The sequence below is a fragment of the Aspergillus campestris genome (assembly GCF_002847485.1).
Source record: "Aspergillus campestris IBT 28561 chromosome Unknown P168scaffold_9, whole genome shotgun sequence".
Classification (NCBI taxonomy): Eukaryota; Fungi; Ascomycota; class Eurotiomycetes; order Eurotiales; family Aspergillaceae; genus Aspergillus; species Aspergillus campestris.
Genome location: NW_020194344.1, coordinates 678616 through 700184, shown reverse-complemented (window position 1 = coordinate 700184; position 21569 = coordinate 678616). Strand labels below are relative to the sequence as shown.

The window sequence follows — 21569 nt, the reverse complement described above, 5'->3', positions numbered from 1 at the left end:
ACATGAGCCCCAGCCCCATATCCATCCATGATATCCATCATCCATCCCCATCAATAAGCCCCAGCCATGATCGCTCCAAAGTATCGTCGGCTCATCTCGGCCGTCTGCACGAGGCGCGCATCACCCGTCAAGGGCAACCGCAGTACCGCTGGGCTGAGATCCGCTGCCGTCTCGTCGTGGGCCGTCCACTGCGCCACTAGTCGGCTCATTTCCTTAAAAGCCACACGCTCCTCCAATCCTTCCACACCCGTCCCCTGCATGCGTTCGGCCATCGCACCCAAGGCCTGCACCAGTCGACGCAACCGCGAGCGCTCGCGGGCGCCGCCCCGCGCCGTGGCTAGTCGCAAAAAGTCTTCGTAGACGCCGCCGCCGCGGGCCCAACCGGGTACCTGGCTCTCGGGTCCGTCGCCGAAGCCTGAGATCAGTCGTTCCAGAGTCGCGTAGTCTTGCTCGATCACGGCGGTTGGGCCCACGATCCGGCAAAAGGTGGCGTGGGCGTCGGTCCAGTTCTTCGCTCGCACTAGGTAGTCCACCTCACCGGCGGCGTCGCCCTGGTCCCGCGCCGACAGCGCCTTGGCCTCCCAGAGCCACGCCTCGGGGACATGGAGCTCCTTGGTCAAACCGTCCCATGCGGAATCCGAGGTCCCGGCGGTCGTGACCGGTTCGGGAAGCCGAGGGGCAAAGCGGGCCAAGAGCTCGCGCACGCCGCGCTCCCGGTCCATCGGGCGGGACAAGTGCAGCAAAACAAACACTGCCCGCTGCAGCTCGCCCGCGCAGCTGAGCTCCCAGGCGAAATCCCGGACCAGTCGATCCGCCTGCTCGGGATTGACCAGGAACCGGTCGTGCGGGCCCACTGTCGCCGCCAGCAGGTGGTACAGCGGGAATGACAGGCCACTAGAGAGCGCGTCGCCGCCCACGCATTCGGGCATCAAGGCGGCGGGGAACTCCTGCACCGGCAGACCCGGAGCCGCGCCGACGGTGCCAGCGTAGAGCTTGAGGAGAACCCACAGGGGAGATTCCCGGCCCGCGCCCGTCTGGTTGGGCGGGTAGGGGAAGGCGGTCTCCTCGCCGCTGGTCAAGTCCTGCATGTAGCTGGACACCGCGGCCTCGATCGGCTCGTCCTCGGTAATGCTGTACCACAGGCGCAGGCCGAACGCCTCGAACCAGTCCAGCTCGAACCGCTCCGTGATGGAAAACGAAGAGGAGCGGTCCTCCAGGGCTCCGCCGGACTTGCCCTCGCTGCGGAGTGCGTTGCCGGCCAGCAGTTCGTAGAGGGCCCGCATGGGCTCGGTCATTTCGGAGGAGACGTTGTGCTGCCGCCACATTTCCACCTGCTGTGCCATGTCGGCGCGCGTCGTCCGGTCGCGGCCGATCTGCGCGACCAACGTCGCCAGGTGGAGATTCTGGCTGGTCATCAGGACGTTACACGCCTCGTCCACCCGGTGCGAGCAGAGCAGGTACACAGCCTGCTCTTCGGCCGACCCCGCCTTGCCCAGGACGCGTGCGTGCTTCTCGCGGATGATCCCCTCGAGCAGACGACTGAGTCGGTCTTTTTTGATGCGGGGGAGAAACTTTGGTCGGACCTGAGGTGGCACGGCCGCGGAGATGTCATCTTCGATATCGTCATTGAACAGAACGTTTGCCAATTGCCAGATCAATCGCTCTTGGTCCGGTTGGGTGGCTGCCGCCTGGGCGAACTGCTGGAAGTTGGGGCTGGCTAGACGAGCCAAGGGCACCCCATCCACGCGGCGGATGGCCGACTGTTGCCGTTGCACGTCGATCATCGTGTTCACGTCTCCTCGCGGATGGAATTCCAGCAGAACGATCTCTCTCTCCTCACTTGTCACCGATAACTTGGACTTCCATCGGTCATCCCCTGACTGGACACCGCCCCATCCGCTTTTAACACAAATCATCGAATCCACCGGGCCCCAGCGGGGTTTGAACGAGTGATGAAAAGCCAGGTCGTCTCCGCTCAGTTCATTAGACTCGCCAGCATAAGTTTTGGGTCGTTTGTTGTAGGGCCACTAGACGGAAGGGAATAAGGATGATTAGTTCGTGTTCATTAAGTTCAACTATCTAGTAAGAGAAAGATGGATGAAGAGAAAGATGGATGAAGAGAAAGATGGATGAAGAGAAAGATGGATGAAGAGAAAGATGGATGAAGACAAAGGAAGGAGGAAAGAAAGAAAACAGATAGAAAGAGACTAGAAAGGATAGCTAGGTACAACAAGGGGGAACAATGCAACGGGGTAAAAACCGCGTGACTGGGTAAAAAACAAGTAACAACAATCAAAAGGGAGTCAAACCTCAAAGCCTTTAGGGCCAGCACTCGGCGGCTTCAACGGAGACGGAGCCGTCTGTTTCCGGGGCTGCTGAAACAAAGAGTTCATCAGATCAATACTGGTCGCAAAGCCCTTCTGCTGCCGCGCATCGGCATCGGAACCCTTGGGCGTGTCGTCCTGCAACGGCCGGTCATTGAATGCGTTGGCCTGGATCTCGCGCAAGGCGGCGCGGTCCTGCTTCCGAGGACTGATAGTGCGTTGCAGATGCTCGGCCCAGTCCCCGGTCAGGTCGAGCCGGGTCTTGGGGGCGTGTTCCAGGGTTTCAAGGACGGCTGCGAGTGCTCGTAGAAACTGTCGGCGCTGTTGGTGATATCGTCGCGCTCCACGGTAGGACGTAGGTCGGGAAAGGTGCCTGCCATCTCCATTTCCTCGCCATCGTCCAATTCAACTTCTGAATCGCCAGACTGCTGGCTCTCGGTGACGTCGTCGTCGCCATCCTGCTCAGTTGTTGAACCCGTGGAGCCGTCCCCTAAAAAAGACTCGGTGCCCTCCTCCGAAAAAGACCGCTCGTCGGCCATCACCTCCATGGCCTGATTGCCGAACGCGCCGGGGACCAGCTTCCGCTTCTTGAAGTCGAACGTGTCATCCTCGACCCCGGCTATCGACCCAACGAAGGAGTCGTCAGTGGAGAAGGTGGTCTGCTCCGAGCCCACGGTGTTGGCGAACGGGGATTGAGCCTTCGGAGTCGGTGTGTCAGGAGCAGCACTCAAAGTGCTTTGGTCAAGGCCCTCACCTTCTTCGTCTTCATCGCTGTCATAGTCCAGACCATAGGTGGTGAAGTGAGGGACGCGGAACACCCAAGTGCCCTTTTCCATCTCGTAGTCAACGAATTCGGCGTTGTGCACCTTACGCAGTCGGTCGATGTGTTTGTCGAAGAGGGGACCACTGGTCACCGGGGAGGGCGCCTTTTTGTCGCGGCCGCGCGGCCACGAGTTCTCGATGCGGAGGGTGGACGGTACGTTCAGGCCTTTGCCCCTCTGAGGTTTCATCGACTCGTCGGGATACACGGTAATCTTGCGCACGCCAATCTCCACCAAGCCACCGAAGATCTGGTCCAGATCGATGGTCGTCAGGTCGACCGGCTCGTCGAAGGTCACCTGCCCACATCGCTCGCGACCCACCGTCAGTCCCACCATCCGCTTCTGCTGGTCCCGGGGCATCTTGGCGATCTCGGCCCGCGAGGGCGTCATCCAATAGTCGCCGGGCTTGGGGTCACCACTGGGGATAAAGGCCAGTCGGGTGGGACCGTCCGCGGACGCCGCCTGTTCGGCATCTTCGGGCACCGAGGCAAGATCCGTGCGGAGGGGTTCGATGTCGGGACGAATTACACTGTCCGGGGTCGGCTTGGCGCCGTTGATGTTGCTGATGCCGTTGATGGTGCCGCTTTTGCGGATCGACCGCAAGAAACCCAGCTCCTCGGGGGTGGGCTCGGAGCTGGACGCTTGAATGGGCACGATCTCGGAATCGCTCGCCGTGTCCGATGGAGACGGAGCCTCGAAGCTGACCTTCTTCTTCATTTTGTCGCCCGGCGCGATGAATTCGTCACCGTTGGTGATGGGCGCGGCCGAGGTGCTGGCGGGGCGCGAGAAGAGGTCATTACGCAGGCTGCGGTCAATGGTCAGACGCTTCAAGTTCCCGCTCGGCAGACGGGAAGGACCGCTGGAAAGCGCTCCGGGCGACAGAACGCTATCGGTCTCCGGATCGAAGGTCTTGCGCAGATTGCTCGTTGAGAAGCTCTTGCTGAAACTGCCGCGTCCCAGACTGCCGCCCAGGCTTCCGCGCATGCTGTTGGCGGCCAGCAGACCACTGCCGAGGCCATTGGGGGTACTGGCGTTGCTGGAGGGGGATCCGTAGGTGGAGTAGCTGAACCCGTAGCCTTGGCGTTTGGGCGGGGTGATGAGGCGATTGGCCGCGCTCGGGGTGATCTTGTGCACGGGCAAGGGGGTCCGCTGTTTCTGCTTGTTGGTCGAGGAGAGCGGCGTCGCCAACGGGCCCGGGCTCTGTGCGCTGGGGGCGGGCAGCCCGGAGAAGATGGACTGGTTGCCGTACGGGTTCGCGTCGAGGAGGGAGGCCTGCAGACTGCCCGGGGCAGGCTGCTGGGGTTGCTGCGCTTGCTGCGCCTGCGCCTGCTGGGAGTTGCCAAAAAGGCTCGAGGTGCCCAGGCCGCCGCCAGCTTGAGCCGGTTGGCTCTGGTTTCCGAAGAGGGACGAACCCGTGTTTTGAGCCGGTGCGCCGGAGCCACCGAACAGAGAGCCACCGGTGCCCGTGGAGCCACCGAAAAGACTCGGCTTCTGTTGCTGCTGAGGCTGAGCCCCACCGAACAGGCCTGCACCGGCTCCAGCCTGTTGGGGTTGCGTGTTTCCAAAAGCACCCCCGAAACCGGTGCCGGTACCCGTCGCCGCGCCGCCCCCGAAAAGGCTCTTCTGAGCCGGCTGCTGCGGTTGGGCTCCGCCGCCGAAGAGAGAGCTGGTTCCAGACTGCTGGTTGGCGCCCCCGCCGAAGAGCGAGCTACCCGCCGCCGGTTGTTGCTGCTGTTGCGGCTGCTGATTATTCTGTCCGAAGAGCGAGGAACCCGTCGTGCCAGCGCCGCCGCCGAACAGGCTCGGGGTGGTCGACGGTTGTTGGGTGCCGGCGCCAAGACCACCGCCACCGAACAGGCCTTTGTTTTGTGGCTGGGCCTGATTCTGGGCCTGATTCTGTTGCCCAAACCCGCCAAAGCCCGTCGTTCCGGTCTGCTGCTGCTGCTGCTGCTGCTGCTGCTGGCCGCCGCCAAAGGGAGAGGACGAGGCTGCGCCGCCGCCAAAGAGGGAGGATGAAGTGCCGGTATTCTGTTGCCCGAAGCCGCCCAGCCCGGTTCCTGTCGAGCCGGTCGAGGCGCCACCGCCAAAGAGAGGCTTGTTCTGTTGTTGGTTGGCGTTGGCCCCGCCAAAGAGCGAGCTGCCCCCTGTGGCTCCGGCGCCAAACCCACCGGTGGTTCCCGTGTTTCCAAACCCGCCGGTCGTCCCTGTAGCACCAGCGGCGCCGCCGAACAGACCTCCGCTGGGTTGGGCAGGAGCTGCGACAGCTCCGCCTCCGAACAAGGAAGTAGCCGGCTTATTGGCCCCGAACAAGGGGTTGGACGGAGTCGATCCAAAGCCACCAGCAGTCTGGGTGGTTTGGCCAAAGCCGGATGGGGCGCTGGTGCTCGCGCCGAAAGCCGACGGAGTGCTTCCAAAGCCTGTGGTGGACGGCTGCTGCTGGCCAAAGCCCGTCCCGGCACTACTGCCAAAGGCAGAGGTTCCAAAGGCCCCGGCCTGTCCACTGCCGTTCCCGAATCTGCGACCCTGGCTGTAATCGGCCACTCGAAGTTCCTCGAAGGAATACTTGCTGTACGGTTGCATGAAGCTGATGCTCTGGTAGTGGTTGGTCACGCTCGAGGAGCCATCTTTCTCGGTGAAGGGGCTGAATGGGGTCCCCCCGGTACCCTCCGAGGGAGGAACCGCCTGGTTGAAAGCCGTACCGGTCGCGCCGCCAAAACCTGCACCGCCACCTCCAAAGCCGGTACCGGTGCTGGCGGGGGTGCTGGCGCCGGCGCCAAATCCGCCGGTACCAGTTGCGCCGCCAAAACCGGTGCCAGTCTTGTTGGCACCAAACATTCCACCTCCGGAGCCGCCAAAAGCCCCACCCGTGTTTCCTGCTCCGAAGCCACCACTGCCAGCACTGCCAGCACCAAATCCACCGCCGCCAGCAGTAGCCGTGCCGCTTCCAAAGGGGCTGCTACTCGTTGATGCACCGAACCCGGGGGTCCGGTTTTGGCCTCCAAACATGGAGTTCGATTGGTTCTGCGTGCCTGCTCCAAAACCTAGTTGAAAGATATATCTGGTTAGCAAATGATAACATCCATATGTTGAAAAGGCTCCGAAGTGAAAGAGGGAAAAGGCGAAATAAAGAGCAGTGATTCCGTCCTCGAATACGGATCCCATGGGTCGGCGTTTTTGGCGTTCTTCTTCTGTATTCTCTCCACGTCCATAGTCGGAGCGATCCAGGTTTAGGAACATTGGATATGTTCTTTCTTCTTGCGCGGGAATCCCTGGAAACCGACTGGGCGAATCTCCAAGCGCGCGCGGGATCGTCACATATCGATAGGCGTAAAATCAAAGACCATGGGAATCCGATCGCAAGCGACAGGAAAAAAGAGAAAGGATCGCAAAGCTGGCTGAACTCAAGTCGTTGAGCACGTACCTCCACCGGAACCAAAGCTACTGGAGTTATTTCCAAACAGGCCGCCGCTTCCAGAGGTGCTGGCGCCAAAGGACGGAGTGGATCCAAAGCCTAGATGACGGGGGAAAGATGCTGTCAGAGACGATTCTCAAGCTGCGATCCCTTCTCTTGTTGGCGATACTGAGTGGCACGGTGTCGGCCTCCGCGGAAGTGTTGACGTTGATTACTGTCGGTTTGAGGTGAACCATCGCGGATCGAGGTCGAGAGGGCCACCAGGTGCCGATTGCTGAACCAGAGGCGTGTTTCCCAGGAACAGACCGGAAGATAGAGAGAGAGAAACGAAGAAGAACAAAGTAACCGACCCCGTCCCTCACAACCAGGGGGAAGGAGAGGTGGTCACAATAAAAGAAAAAAGGACGATCAAAACCTACCTCCACCGGAGCTGGTACCTCCGAAGCCAGAGCCCGTTCCAAAGCCGGAGCCCTGGGTATTCTGCTGTCCGAATCCACCGAACATGATGTTTCTTCTTGGTGTCGCCTCGACTCAAGGGCTCATCCGTTCGACGGTGGTCGAAAACGGCCGCGGTCAAACAGTGACAGGGATTGAACACCACCAAATACAAGACCGATTTTGATATGCGAAAAGATCGATCGTCATGCGCCAGCCGCGAGGACCAGACCTCGGTTGCAAGAAGGTCTCAGAGTCGGCGAGAAGTCTCGACGCGCGGACCAGCAAAGCAGACCGTTCAAGGGAAGTGAGAAAAAGACAATGGGGTTGTCTGCTGCTATTGGGCCTCCTGGTGAAAAAACAAGAGACCACACCCAACGACAGATCGTAAACCACTTGTCAAAGCACAAGGTGTGCAACAAGGACCCACAAAGATGTGGCGAAAAAGAGAAGGGGAAGCAAGACGGGCGACCGATGAAAGGGGAGGTTGAGAGGGGGTCAAAAGAGAGAGAGAAAGAAGAGAAGAGACGCGCGACGGTGAGGAAAAAGAAGCTGTGTTAGGTTGGCAAGAGGTGCCGGTCTTGGCGCTTAGGTAAGGCCTGCCAGCAACGGCCAGGTTACATTCTGTTACCATCCATACACCATCTTCTCGGTGGGGAGGCACCATTGGACAGTAAAATACACCATGGAGAAACAGCACTCTTACTGGTAAATTACCTGCTCTGGTTCCGGCTAATCACGTGGAGGGGATTGGTGCCTGAAAATGGGAACCGGACTGGACTGCTCCACGCACAACCTGGTCGCATTGGGTTGACTCACAGCTTAAGGTTACTGAATCCCAGAGGGAGCCTCATGACTGCAGAATCAAAGCCACTTTACACCTGTCGAGGCTGATAAAGTGGAAAGAAACAGTTCATGCATGGATTAGTCATTGACAGCTCGGAAGGAGTGGAGACGACCGGATAAAAAAGGCCAACTGGATTGGATGTCTCTGCCTCGGAAGTACAAGTACGTCTTGACTCTACATACTCTACATGATTGAGGACAGTGGCACAAAGAATCTTATTGTATAGATGCAGTTGTGGCACTGCATCTTTGTAGTCAGTCTGACTATGACTGTCACCTATATACGAGTACATCTACGGATACAGTCATCTACAGTCGTGTACGCTATCCCTCTACTCCAAGTGGTCCAGATGAACAGTAAGAAATATATATAGATTCAATGGTTGAATACAGCGCAGTCAAAAAGGAGATCGCTTCTCAACATCGCAAGACACGGGAATCACAAAACAATTAAGCAGACCTGCAGGTATCCAGCCAAGGCATGAAAGTCGCATCGTTTCATCAGGTAGTTTCTTGGTTTTCTTGGTTTTTTTTTATCGTTTTTGATCTTTGTTTTTTTCTTTCTCGTTTCGGAGTTGTCGTTGATCAGGTAGGTTTCGTCCCATACCGTTTATTTGCCACGGGCCTCGTGGACCGTGCTGATGATCTTTGCAACGACCGAAGGGTCGGACAGCTGAAATCCGTGTTAGCCAGGTCCACCAAAAGAATGAAGATGGGCAGATGCTTACCGTGGTGATATCACCCAGGCTGTCCTCCTCTCCGCTCAGGATCTTGCGCAAAATCCGGCGCATGATCTTGCCGCTGCGGGTCTTGGGAAGATCGTCGACCGTGAAGACAGCCTTGGGCGCCGCGAAGGGACCGATCGACTTGCGCACCTGCATGACCAGATCCTTGCGCACCTGATCGCTCGTCTCATTGCCCTCCTTGAGAGAGACAAACGCGTTGACGGCCTGGCCCGTCAGCTCGTCGGCGACACCGACCACGGCGGCTTCGGCAACCATGTCTGCAAAAGGTTAGTCGTTACAGCAAAGAAGAGGGACAAACGGGGCAGCGAAAGTGAACATACGGTGTTCCAAGAGAGCGGCCTCGATCTCGGCGGTCGACAGACGGTGACCAGACACGTTGACGACATCGTCAACACGGCCACGGATCCAGTAGTATCCCTCGTGGTCACGGCCGGCACCATCTCCCGTGAACTATCACATATTAGAATAACATAATGTTAAATGAGGAGATTAACATACGTAGTAACCCTTGTACACGTTCAGGTAGGTATCCATGTAGCGCTTGTGGGCGCCCCACACGGTGCGGGCCATGCTGGGCCACGGCTGCTTGAAGGCCAACACACCCTCGACGTCGTTACCCGAGATCTCCTCGCCCGAGACGGGGTCGATGATGGCGGGCTCGATGCCGAAGAAGGGCAGCGAGGCGCTACCGGGCTTGGTGGGAGTCACACCACCCAGGGGCGTGATGACGTTCGAGCCGGTCTCGGTTTGCCAGTAGGTCTGCCGTTCGTCAGTACAAATTTTTTTTTTTTTTTTTTTTTTTTTTCCAATACAAAAGAAAAGATATTAGAAAACTCACGTCACAAATGTGGGCCTCCTCCTTGCCGACCTTCTCAAAGTACCACTTCCACACCTCGGCGGCGATGGGCTCGCCGACGGAGCCCAGGATACGCAGGTGGGCCATCTTGTGGTGGATGTGCTCGTCGCCGGCGCGCTTCAGCAGACGCAGGGCGGTAGGGGCGACGTAGAACTGGGTGACCTGGTACTTGTCGATCACGTCCCAGTAGCGGGAAAAGTCGGGGTAGGCGGGGGTACTCTCGAAGACGACAGTGGAGCATCCCAGGAGCAGGGGCGCGTAGACGACGTAGGTGTGACCGGTGATCCAGCCGACATCACCACCGCAGAAGAAGCGGTCGTCGTCGTGGATGTCAAAGACGTACTTGCCGGTCATGGCGGCGCCCAGCAGGTAGCCGGCGGTGGTGTGCATGACGCCCTTGGGCTTTCCGGTGGAGCCGGAGGTGTAGAGGAGGAAGAGAGGGTCTTCGGAGGTGACGGGCTCGGGGGCGAAGTAGTTGGGGTACTTCTCGACCTCCTCGTGCCACCAGACGTCGCGGCTGTCGGTCCAGGGGACCTCGGCGCCCGTGCGCTGGTAGACGAGGACGCTGGAGACGTTGGGGCACTGCTTCAGGGCCTCGTCGACGATGCGCTTGGTGCCGATGACCTTGCCGCCACGCTTGCCCTCGTCGCTGGTGATGATGACCCTGGAGTCGGCGTCGAGGACGCGGTCGCGCAGGGAGTCGGAGGAGAAACCGGCGAAGACGACGGAGTGGACGGCGCCGATACGGGAGCAGGCCAGGAAGGCGATGAGAGCCTCGGGAATCATGGGGAGGTAGATGGCGACGGTGTCACCCTTCTTGACGCCACGCTGCTTCAGGACCCAGGCGACGCGCGAGACCTCGCGCAGCAGCTCGCCGTAAGTGATGGTGCGGCCCTCGTTGGGCTCATCGGCCTCGTAGATGATAGCGACCTTGTTGGGGTTCTTCAGGGCGTGTCGGTCGACACAGTTGTAGGAGGCGTTCAAGCGGCCCTCGGGGAACCAGGCGACATCGCCGTTCTCGAGGGAGCCCATCATGGTGGTTTGGAAGTCGCGGTAGAAGGTCAGGTTCTCGCGGGCCATGCGGGCCCAGAAGGTCTGGGGGTCGCGAATGGACTCCTCGTACATGGCCTTGTACTCATCGATATTCTTGACGTGCGTCCCCGTAGGGTGCTTGTCATGGAATGCTTTGGGGACATGGAAAGTGTCGACTTGGTGGGCTTCCGGCACCTGGAGCTTGTCAGCTGGGCCGAGAGTTTAGTGGGGGGACGGGGGGGAAGAGCTTACCACGGCGGGCTTGGGGGGCATGACGTTGCCGTCCGACATGATGAATAGCTTCTAATAGACACGGACGCTGGAATTGACGAGAGAATGGAGGTGAAATGGGAGAATGGTGAGTCGACTGATGGGATGGGAGAGAATGGGCGGAAGAGAGAGGAGAAATTCTGCGGGGACAACCAGCACGTTAGATTTCAACTCGGGAGGTTTTGGGTCCGATGGGAAAGGAGACCGAGAGCGCGAATGAGAAAGCCAGAGAACAAAGAAGCACAGGTTACAAAGCGGGGAGGAGCTGGGCGTCAGGGATAGCGAACGCAGCCGGTGTTGGCCGCCGCCAGGGTGGGGTAGTGGAGGGGTGATGTTCAGGTACTATTGCGACACCATCCGCGGCCGAGGGCAGGGATTGATGCAGGAGCTGCATTCGACATACCTATAGGGGGGAGAGAATAGAGAGATGTAAAGTAGAGAGGGATGAGGGAAAGAATGGAGAGCGAAGAAGTAAGAGAGTCGAGTAGGATGAAGAGGGGAAGAAGAGGGAAGAGTTGCAAACGGAAAGGAAGAAAATGGAGGAGGGGAGGAGGGGAGGAGGGGGAGACACCAGGATATTTATTTAATGAACAGTTCAACCGATATACAGAGAATAATATATTATTTAGAAAATCGTATCTTAAAAAAAAGAAAATCAATAAAATAAAAGAAGAATAAAATAGTAACTGTTGAGGTGGATGTCGACCCTGTTGAATTGAAATTAAAGAATTAATTCCAGAATAATAATTAAATGGAGAATGACTAACTGAGAAAGGAAAGGAGTTCGCTCCTCCACTCTGTCTGCTTCTTCCGCGTACCCGTTCGTCTACATCATCCGATGTCCAGTAATAGTATTCTGTATCTAAGTGTCCAGTAGTAATACTCTATAGATACAGAATACCAGTGTAGAGTAGACTGTATCATGTGAGCCACTCTAATCATCCTTAGCCGACGCTCCATCTGTCCATTCCATAGCGTCGATCGATGTGTAGTTCCATCTCAAATATAATATACACATTTATATACAGACATAAATATAAATACTTAAATATAAATATATATACATATACATATATATATATATATTAATACAATGAGGACAGAGTCATAATAGAAGAACGTACATCCCAGGGACACTCTATAGTACTACCACTACCACTACCACTACTACTACTACTACTACTACAATAGACTAACCACATCCTCTCTAGTGTCTCAACGCCTCGGCCATGCGGGGAGTGAGCCTGGGAGCCTGAGAGAGGCCTTAGGCCAGGCTCTCGACTTTCCGTTGCTCCGGGGAAACCAACTGCACCTGCATCATAGTACCGATAGTACCGTTACAATACTCTCACTACGCCATCCTCCACACTCCTACCATGATCTACCCCTCTCTGGTTCGGCTTACCATCAGCCAAGACTGGAGACAGCACACGCCCCCGGTACCAAACTACCCCGTTCGCCTTCGGGGCTGGGGAAAGGAATTCTCTCTGGGAAAACTCGGGGCTCTCTAGACAAAACAGACAAGAAATCATTCCGGAGCCTATCCCCCGGGTCCTACCCCGCTAAAACCATCCATCCAAGGTTTAGTATTACGAAAAACATGAGTGAGCACTGAGAAAGAATCATCGTCAGCCAAGCTTACCCAGGTGGAGTGTAACTTTGGTTTCCCCCTGTTGCCCGGTATGTGAATGCGGGGAGGGAGGGACCAACGGAAGTTTATGAGTCTGGGCATGATCCTTCGTTCGTAGTTCATAGTGGGGTCTAGTAGTACTGCAGTACTACTACAGTATGAAGACGAGGGCAAGGTAGGAATCAATCAGACCTCGTCCGCTTGCGGTAGGTAGTCAGTCTCTCTAATCTCTGCTACTACTACTACACGAACAGACGCATTACTATACTAGCAGGTCCTAGCGGTTGATTCCAAAATCGGGTGAGGGGTAGATGATGCGGTTTGAGCCTAAATGGCCACTAATCCTTGCCACCAGTGCACCGACGTCGTAGTCGAATTTCCAATCGGCCTTGGATTTCTGGCGGCTGCAAGGAATCCTCCCGTGCCACGTGTTTGTCATGTTTGTCTACCTACCTAGGTACATGATGGTCTCATGATACAGGATACTACAGGATACTGGATAAGTGAAACAATGATTCATTGTGTCTGGGGATGCACTATAAAGCTTATACCATAGTTGAAATGATCCAAGATATATTCGCACTATTATCTCCCCAGCAATACATCCAGAGACTCCATCCTCGTATTATGAACCCCAGAAGAGAAAACCGATGATATCATGACTACCTTACAGATAGTCAGACAGATATCTTAGTCGATCATGATCACCAGATCACAATTCACAACCACCATTCAAAGCAGTGGTAGTAAGCCAGAAAAGTGGTCTACGGTTCCGACACGAAAACACCCTCCAAACTAAAACCAATAGAACAATCCACACTCCACTTCCCCCCCAAACTAATCCTCAATGCCAAGACTTCTCTCCCCCCACCATGATCGGCTAGACTCAACCCACGAGGTCGGGAGAAAATCGGCATTCTCTTGGAGATTTCTTGGTCGGGAGGTAGGGAGAGAGCATGTGGGCCTGCTGGCGATTATCGTGCGGCTTGCAAATGGCAAGGCAGGCAGGGCTCGTGGATCAATGGATCTTCAATGATTATGATTCAATGTGCTTGAATAATCCATGGGGTTTCAAAGTTAGAGACCGGGGTAGAGGACGGTTGTTTACGGGTGAATGGACTATCCTTGCTGGATTGCTGCTCCGAGGTTATTTACCCTGTAGTCATACGGAATACTATGTGTGTTATCCGGTGGCTGGATCATATGGTACTACCACTGAACTCCTTCGTACTACTATACTATAAAATCAGGTATATTACTATCGTCCTTGATAATACCCAACCTATAGTCTAGGGTATATAATATAATATAATAGAACGACCTAGGTATATATCCTCCGTACACTACAAAAGAACCAACCGGAATCCCACTCGGTATAAACTGTTCACATAATCCCCCTGCAGGGGCACCCAGCTCGCAATCACGATAACCACCTCCTATCCCAGCCTATACTAGCCAACCGGAGGATGATTTAACTGTTAGTCTAGCAGTAGCTTAAGTTAGTCTTTTTACAATACTAGTCCTGCCACACTACCACCACCACGGAGTAGTCTACAGCTGCTAACAAAGTAGGTTCAGTATATATCTCCCCGAACAACCAGGCTAACCTGTCAAAGGTACGTGCATCAGACTAAACATACCCCCCCTGTTTCCGACTTCGATATTTTATCTAGTGCGTACGGTGGTGTGGTGTGAATGCAACCTGCCGATCGCTATATGGTTTTTGACTGTGGTTCCTGGCTAGACTCTCACTTATCTGTCTGCGGCGCAGTTGGGCTTATATGTTGGTGGGCCGCTCGCTCTTCTTGTGACTCGTTGTAGTATTGGTACTATGGAGGTAAATGCTAAGGCCTCATTGAATAAGTAGGACTTTGCCTGTTTCAATGCCTACCCAGTATTCGGAGGTAGTCCTATCTGAGTGGACCTATGAAAACGGTACAAGATATTCGTGGAGTCGATGATTCTTGTGACTATAGAGATTGTCGCAATATAAGATGTTACTAAAGGTTACTCACGAAGCGCAAAGGTGTCTAGATATTTTTTTTGGGGCTGCGAGGTAATTCTTTGCGACAGAGATGTTACGGATAGTTGCAAGATTGCAAGCAGGAAACATGAAGAGTCAACGACTATTTGTGGGAAAACACCGCAGCCAATGTTGGCTGATCGCACGCCTCGCTCTTCTACGATTTCAATATCTAGGGATTGGTAGGAGTTCTACAGGTGAGGTACACTTCTGTTTAATAGATCAGTGTGGTCGGTGTGTTGATGTTAAGAATGGGTGGAGTAGATGATCGTTAGAGTAGAACGCTGTCATTGACGAATTCATAAGATTAAGCTTGGGCTGATCATTCAAGTAAACAGTATTGAAGGTAGCCAATAAAAGAAACTCCGGATTAACCATCTCGTAGAGGAAAAAATGATTCAAACACCCACCCACTCCTGATGCCACCAAGCTCCCATCCCCAACAAAAACACCACAATACTGCCATCACGCAACACATCGCGAAACAGCTGCACCCCCAATGCCAACCCCCCAGCCCCGCCATTCCGTCCCTTCATCATCACCCGCGCCCCCGACAGCACCATCTCTCCGGTCGTAAAGTACAGGAACGGGCTCTGGGCCGTCGCCGGCGGCGGCGGTCCGCTGCCAAACGTCGCGATCGACGCTCCCACCACAAACAGCAGATACGCCCCGACGGCGAAGGCGAAGAGCACGTGGGCGACCTTCCACGCCCAGATCTGCTTCTTCTCCGCGTCGGTCTGCTGTCGGGTTGCAGCGCCCAGCATGCTCGACACGAAAGGTGGGAGGCCCAGTGCGGAGGCGAGATCGCCGGGTGAAGGACCCCCTGCGTTGGCGGGTGCGTTGGGTGGTTGTTCGCCGCCTGGCATGTTTCCTGGCATGTTGCCTGGCAGGCCGCCCATGAGCGAGCTGAGGAGTTTCATGGTCGGGTCGTCTTCTCCTCCTGCGCCGAATGGGTTGGCCGGGGGGTTGTTGCTGGTATCGTTGCCTTGGGGGCCCGGGGACGGCGCGGGCTGCCGGAGGAGCGCGCGAAGCATCTCCTCCTGGGCTCGGAGGTCCTCCGGCGAGGGACGGTTGTAATGGCTGTCAGTTGCGGTCGGGGCGGGTGGGAATTGCATAGGAGGCGACGGGGGGCTGGAGATGGCGGCTGGAGGCTGCGGAGAGGGAGAGGGAGATGGCGCTGGGGCGGTTTCTGTGTAGACTGTGGATAGTGTTAGTGTTGTGGCTTGTTTATGGGAGGGGTTCAGGGTTGCAGCGTACCGCTTTGCGGGGTACGACCGCTGGAATTGGTGATCTTGTCTAGACGTGCCGCGCCGCCATCTCTGATTTTCGCTTCACGACGCTCGCGGCGGAGGCGCGCAGATCGCTGCGCGGGGGATTCTTCGACGGGCGGTGATGACATTGCGGTGAAACGGTTGGTTCTGTTGGTCTAGTGTACAGTATGCTATGGGCAGCGTTTGTTCGGTGAGGACGTAGTCAGATAGCGATGAGATGACTGGATAAGAAGTTGAGATGGCTGAGAAATGGCAAGGCCAGGGGTGAGTGATGAGGGAGGAAAATGGAGGTTGTTGGAATTGGAGCTATTCAGTGTTCAGTGTTCAAGGCAAATCATCCGGCGCTAAGCCACATACGCCACAACTGTGGCTGACTTGTTAACTACTGTTGTTAACTTGTTATACTTGTTTTTGACGATTCCTTTTAATTTCTTTTTGTTTAACCGTATATGTACGTAGTATATTTGCTTGGTTTACAGTTTACAGTAACCACTGTCAGTTTTAGACAGACTGGGTCATCCAGGCTTTCTTCGGATTGTTTGTTGCTACGACTGCCCGGTTCAACAACGATGAGACGAAAATATATTGAACAATAACCCCATTGTAAGTCAAGATATATATAGAAATGCCAGAGACATTCACAAATCATTGACCAACTATCCAACTCCAGACCGACAGTCCAACCATGATGATCAGCACCCAACAGTGGCTCCATGCTCCATGTTCCATGATCCGCCGCTCTGCCGTTGCAGGAATGACATCATCATCTTATACCTTGCTTGGATAGCTGTGCTGTGTTGGACAGGTAGGTTTTTCGAAAGATGCAATTGGCCATTGAACTGAAACACGTAGAGTCCGGCTACTCTATTCATGCTCTGACATGTTTCTTATCACATCCATCCTTTGAATGAATGCATAGTGGTGGTAATTCATGGCATCATCTCCGGGCCCGCCAAGACTCCCATGATGGCGGGAGTGACGATCATTGTGAATCCTGGGTAAGTGATAGACGCCTCAATGTCCTACCGGAAGATAGGAAAGGATCCGATCTGCTTGCTCAAGATCGAAGCTATTAGAATCCCTCCTCTGATTTGCCAGGAGAGTGGGGGAAATAGGGGAGCGGATGTGAGAGGAGGAGAAAGACCGTGGGATTAACCGGTTGGTCTCCTCTCCATGACGTCGTTGCGGTAAGACTGCGAACAGTTTTCTCCAGCTTCAACTATTCCATTCTTTCCTTTCTCTTTCTTCTTCTGATTGTAAATATACATATTTTGTTCTTGATGACCTGATCCATTTGATACTCATTTGTTTTCTTTTGTTGAGTATCTTGGGGTCGATTGATTAGGTTCCCTCCCCTTCTATACTTCCTTTTACTGTCTTCCATGACAGTTCCTGACGACCTTCCAACACACTCAATTCCTGTATAGCGAATTTCACCTTTTTTTTTTGTTGTTGTATTTCCTCACTGGCTCGCAACCATGGCGCCCCATCCCCATCACAAGGGCGGGGAGCACTCTCCCAAGCAACACCGCGTGGGAGAGCACTGGAGCGGTGCCAACCCTGTCCCCACCATCAGCAAATTCATGGAGCGTCTGGAGACAGACAAACAAGAACGAGAAGCCCACGCTGCTGAGGTGTCCGCCCGACATGAGCAAAGACAGATGGATCGCACGGCAGCAGAAGCCGGTCCGCATCAACCGCGCAAGAGGCCCAAGGGCAAGACTCGCATGGTAACCGATCCGACGACGGGGCGAGATATTGAGGTGGAGGATTTAGATGAGGAATCGATGGAGGTGGTCAAAAATCCCAAGGTATTTTGATTTTGTCCCGATGTTGGACGACGCGCAATTGCTAATCCTGTTCGTAGCTGGTGGTCCCCAATGCCAACCTCGGAAAGCCCACGGTGAGTTTCGCAGTTCTTCCTTTGCTTTGGAATATACGTGAAAAGAAGCTTTACTGACGCATTACAGCACGTCAAAACAGATCCAAAGGACAGCCTTTCGCAATACAAGGAGAATCAGGACATCACGGCACCCCCGGATCCCATCGCAGAGGGCACCACGTCTGACGTGCCCATCCATGGCGAGAAAACCAACATCCTCTTCCATCCCACACCGACCGTCAGCTATAGGCCGATGTTTGATAAGCTTGAGAAACGTGGTATAACACTATGCGTGGGCATCATCTTGAGCGTCGTCGTCCTGGGTCGCTATTTTGGTGGCTCCTTGTGGGGGCTGCTAGCTCTGGCGTGCTGCGTGGCCACCGGAGTATGGCTGTGGGTAAAAGAGGTCATTCGCAGCGGCCGGGAGATGGAATGGAGCACCGAGTTGATTCGAGGGCAGATGGTAGGGTCTCCCGCGCGGTTTAATATAACGACTGACACTAATCTGTTCTCGCATAGGCCACGGCAAATCTACTCCCCGAGTCGGTAGAATGGATCAACACGTTCATGGGCGTCATCTGGAGCTTGGTCAACCCCGAGATGCTGTCCCCCATCGCCGATACCATCGAAGATATCATGCAAGCGTCCGCACCCAGTGTGGTCGAGAACGTGCGCATCGCGGAGATCGACCAGGGGAATAATCCCCTGCGCATCCTCAGCCTGCGTGCCCTACCGGACGAGCACGTCGACAACATCATACAAAACATGCGCGAGGAAAACAAGCACAAGGACCCCGACGAGGCTGCTGCCCTGGAAGAAGGGGGCAGCTACTACAACCTCGAAGCCTCGTTCGCATATCACGCCAAGCCCAGCGGCCAGTCTGCGTCGTCCAAGGCACGCAACATGCACATGGAGATCGTGTTCTACCTCGGCGTCCGGGGCCTCTTCGGGGTTCCCTTCCCCGTGTTCGTGGAGTTGATCGAGATGGTCGGCACGGTGCGCATCCGGTTCCAGCTGATGCCCGAGCCGCCGTTCATGAAGGACATGACCTTCAGTCTCGTGGGCCTTCCCCACGTCAAAGCCGGGTGTATGCCGATGGTCAAGGGCGGCGTCAACATCCTGAACTTGCCTCTGATTTCGAATTTCGTCAACTACGCCATTGGCACCGCGTGCGGGCTGTTCGCGGCCCCCAAGTCCATGACCATGGATCTCAGCTCCATCCTCAAGGGTGACGACATCATCAAGGAGACCGAGGCCCTGGGCATCATGTGGGTGCGCATCCACCGCGCCATCGGACTGAGCAAGCAGGATCGTCGCGGCAGCTACGGCGGCGGCAGCGACCCCTACATCAACCTGTCGTTCTCCAAGTACGGCAAGCCCATGTACTGCACGCGGGTGATCTGCGACGACCTGAACCCAGTCTGGGAGGAGACGGCGGCGCTGCTGGTCACGCCGGAGCTGATCAAGGCGGACGAGAACCTGAGCGTCGAGCTGTGGGACTCGGACCGCAACACGGCGGACGACGTCGTCGGCAAGGTCGAACTGCCCATCCGCGAGATGATCCAACACCCCTGCCGCATGTACCCGCAGGTCTCGAAGCTGCAGGGCCTGAACGAGGGCAGCGAGATGCCCGGGGAGCTGCACTGGGAGGTGGGATTCTTTGGCAAGCCGAAGCTGCGGCCAGAGCTCCGGACGGACGGCAAGAAGAAGGACCTGCCCGCGAACCTGCAGGGTAACCCGCAGTTCCAGGACCCCAAGGGCGTCATCAGCACCGACCAGGAAGACGCCGTCGTGCACACGCCTCCCGATCCGCTCTGGCCCAGCGGCATCCTCAGCGTCGTGGTGCATCAGATTGTCAATCTCGAGCTGTCCAACATAAAGGGCAGCGATGGCAACCGGAAGGGCAAGGATTATGAGCCCGCCAAACCATACGGAGAGGCTACGGAGGAGCAGGGCAGCGAGTTACCAACCAGCTACTGCAAGATTATCCTCAATGACCAGCTTGTACGTTCCCCCCTCGTGCTTCTTTCATAGCTCGTTGAATGAACATCTCCTAATGTGTATAGATCTACCGCACTCGCGCCAAAGCCGTCAGCTCCAAGCCCATCTTCAACGCCGGAACCGAGCGCTTCGTCCGCGACTGGCGCTCAGCCATCGTGACCGTGACTGTGCGAGACCAGCGCTACCGAGAGCACGACCCGATCCTAGGCGTCGTGCCCCTCCGCCTAACCGACCTCCTACGCACGAGCTCGCAGCTCACCCGGTGGTACCCACTAGACGGAGGGGTCGGACACGGACGAATCCGCATCTCTCTACTCTTCCGCCACGTGGAGACACGCCTTCCCCCACAGATGCTCGGCTGGGACGTAGGAACATTCGGAATCGCAGGGGAGAAGGTCATCGCGCAGGGATTTGGGCACAAGGCCAAGATACACCTACGCACAACGGGCAGCAGCAGCAAGATCACCAAGCACGTATGCACCGTCGACGCGAACAACAACGCCGTCTTCGACCTCTCCAACGAGACCTTCCGCAACCAGCTCCGTCTCCCTGTCCGCCACCGCTACCGCGCAGCAGTCGTCTTCGAACTACACCACCCAGGCAAGCGCGGCGTCGCCGGCTACGCCGTCCTCTGGCTGCAGCACCTAGTCGACAACGAGGGCACAGCGGTCGACATCCCCATCTGGGCTACCCACAACGGCAAGCGGCTCACGCAGAACTACATCACGGAAGACAACTGGGAGCAGAAGCGCTCGCCGGGCCTGGAAGACCTGCAGCAGATCGGCCGCCTGCAGTTCCACGCGCATTTCACGCCGGGTATCGACGAGTCGCACGAGCAGTTCATCGTTGATAACCACTCGCGCGAGACCTTCGAGACTTGGGAAGCGCTCGTCGCCGAGGGCGTCCGTCCGCACCGTATCACCTCTTTCGTCCCGCGGGACATCGAAGAGCTGCATGAGCGATCCCTCGTCGAGGGCCGCGATATCCTCCGCCATGCGAGTCCTGATGAGCGCCGTCGGTGGATAGACAAGCAGGGCCAGGACTGGAGTGGCTGCTTTGGCCATGACCCGGCTATGTTCTTCGACCCTGATCACACTGACGATACCCTCGTCGCTAAGGGTCGTGACAGCGGCCACGGCCACGGCCACGGCCACAGTCGCCAGCCAACGAGTAGCTCCTACAACAGCAGCGCCGCACGCACGTCCTACTCATCCCAAGACCCAACTCGAGAAAATTACCATCAACCAGCGGACGAAAACAACATCCACCACCAAGACCAATACGTCACGGCCCTCCAAACCAACAACATCAACAATCGCCCAACAAGCGCCCCAACCAGCTCCCCCCAATACCAAACCCAACCCCAAACCCAAACCCAATACCAAAACCAACAACGCACCTCCCTCGACAACAATGACTACGAAGAAAACAGACGCCCCTCAACAGCAGACAGCATAGCCGACTCAAGCATAGCCGACTCCAGCATAGCCGACTCCACCACGAGCACCACGCCGTCAAAAAAGGCAGTGCGCCGCAGCGAGCAGCGTCAGCAGCGCGGCCTGATGCAGTGGAAGCCGGTGCGGAACGCGGCGTTTGCGCGCGACGAGGCGAAGTTCGCGCTGCGGAAGGTCAGACGGAGGTTTTCGGGGGATTTGGTGGGGAGGGAGCCGGATGTGGAGACTGAGACGGGGTCGTAACTTGGCCTATCCTTCTTTCTTTGTTTTGGTTTTTCTTTGTTGTGGTTTCTTTGTGGGCTATTTTGGTTTGTTTTTGGGTTGCTTTTGTTTGGAGGATTGTATGTATCTACCTATCTGTATAGTATCTCGTTATGTGGTAGGAGTATGTTTGTTATGGACTGTTATTCATGTTTGTATAATATTCGCAGTATTCATATACACCTTAGTGTTTATACAAGAGTCACTTATGGGATGCAATACAATCTACTCCAGATAAAAGTGGTAGATACCACATGTACACAAATAAGTAGTAAAGTCTGTGAATATCATATTCATAGAATATA

At 55.8% G+C, this 21569-nt stretch overlaps 5 protein-coding genes across 5 annotated transcripts; 1 reads left to right on the top strand and 4 right to left on the bottom strand.

Moving 5' to 3' along the window:
- Positions 1-50: 50 nt before the first annotated feature.
- Positions 51-6151, bottom strand: P168DRAFT_298355 (nucleoporin family protein; the record flags this gene model as incomplete). The annotated part of the gene is made up of 5 exons (XM_024838260.1): positions 51-2027; positions 2310-2636; positions 2672-4352; positions 4383-4518; positions 4558-6151. The coding sequence occupies 5 exons, from the start codon at positions 6149-6151 to the stop codon at positions 51-53; spliced, it is 5715 nt and encodes a 1904-aa protein (XP_024691203.1).
- A 2033-nt stretch (positions 6152-8184) lies between these two features.
- On the bottom strand, positions 8185-11240 carry P168DRAFT_256151 (acetate--CoA ligase). The gene is made up of 6 exons (XM_024834504.1): positions 10725-11240; positions 9423-10667; positions 9083-9343; positions 8905-9034; positions 8567-8841; positions 8185-8511 (listed from the first exon to the last, which is right to left on the bottom strand). Exons 1-6 carry the CDS (start codon positions 10761-10763, stop codon positions 8449-8451), a joined length of 2013 nt encoding a protein of 670 aa, XP_024691202.1. The 5' UTR covers positions 10764-11240; the 3' UTR covers positions 8185-8448.
- Positions 11241-12180: 940 nt separating this feature from the next.
- P168DRAFT_291746 (uncharacterized protein) lies at positions 12181-12570 on the bottom strand. The gene has a single exon (XM_024837466.1). It carries the CDS (start codon positions 12493-12495, stop codon positions 12283-12285), a length of 213 nt encoding a protein of 70 aa, XP_024691201.1. The 5' UTR covers positions 12496-12570; the 3' UTR covers positions 12181-12282.
- A 2093-nt stretch (positions 12571-14663) lies between these two features.
- On the bottom strand, positions 14664-15523 carry P168DRAFT_291745 (uncharacterized protein). Its single transcript, XM_024837465.1, has one exon. It carries the CDS (start codon positions 15508-15510, stop codon positions 14794-14796), a length of 717 nt encoding a protein of 238 aa, XP_024691200.1. The 5' UTR covers positions 15511-15523; the 3' UTR covers positions 14664-14793.
- A 1621-nt stretch (positions 15524-17144) lies between these two features.
- Positions 17145-21246, top strand: P168DRAFT_239246 (C2 domain protein; the record flags this gene model as incomplete). The annotated part of the gene is made up of 6 exons (XM_024833664.1): positions 17145-17477; positions 17534-17569; positions 17637-18011; positions 18068-19552; positions 19615-20750; positions 20877-21246. The coding sequence occupies 6 exons, from the start codon at positions 17145-17147 to the stop codon at positions 21244-21246; spliced, it is 3735 nt and encodes a 1244-aa protein (XP_024691199.1).
- Between the last annotated feature and the right edge of the window lie 323 nt (positions 21247-21569).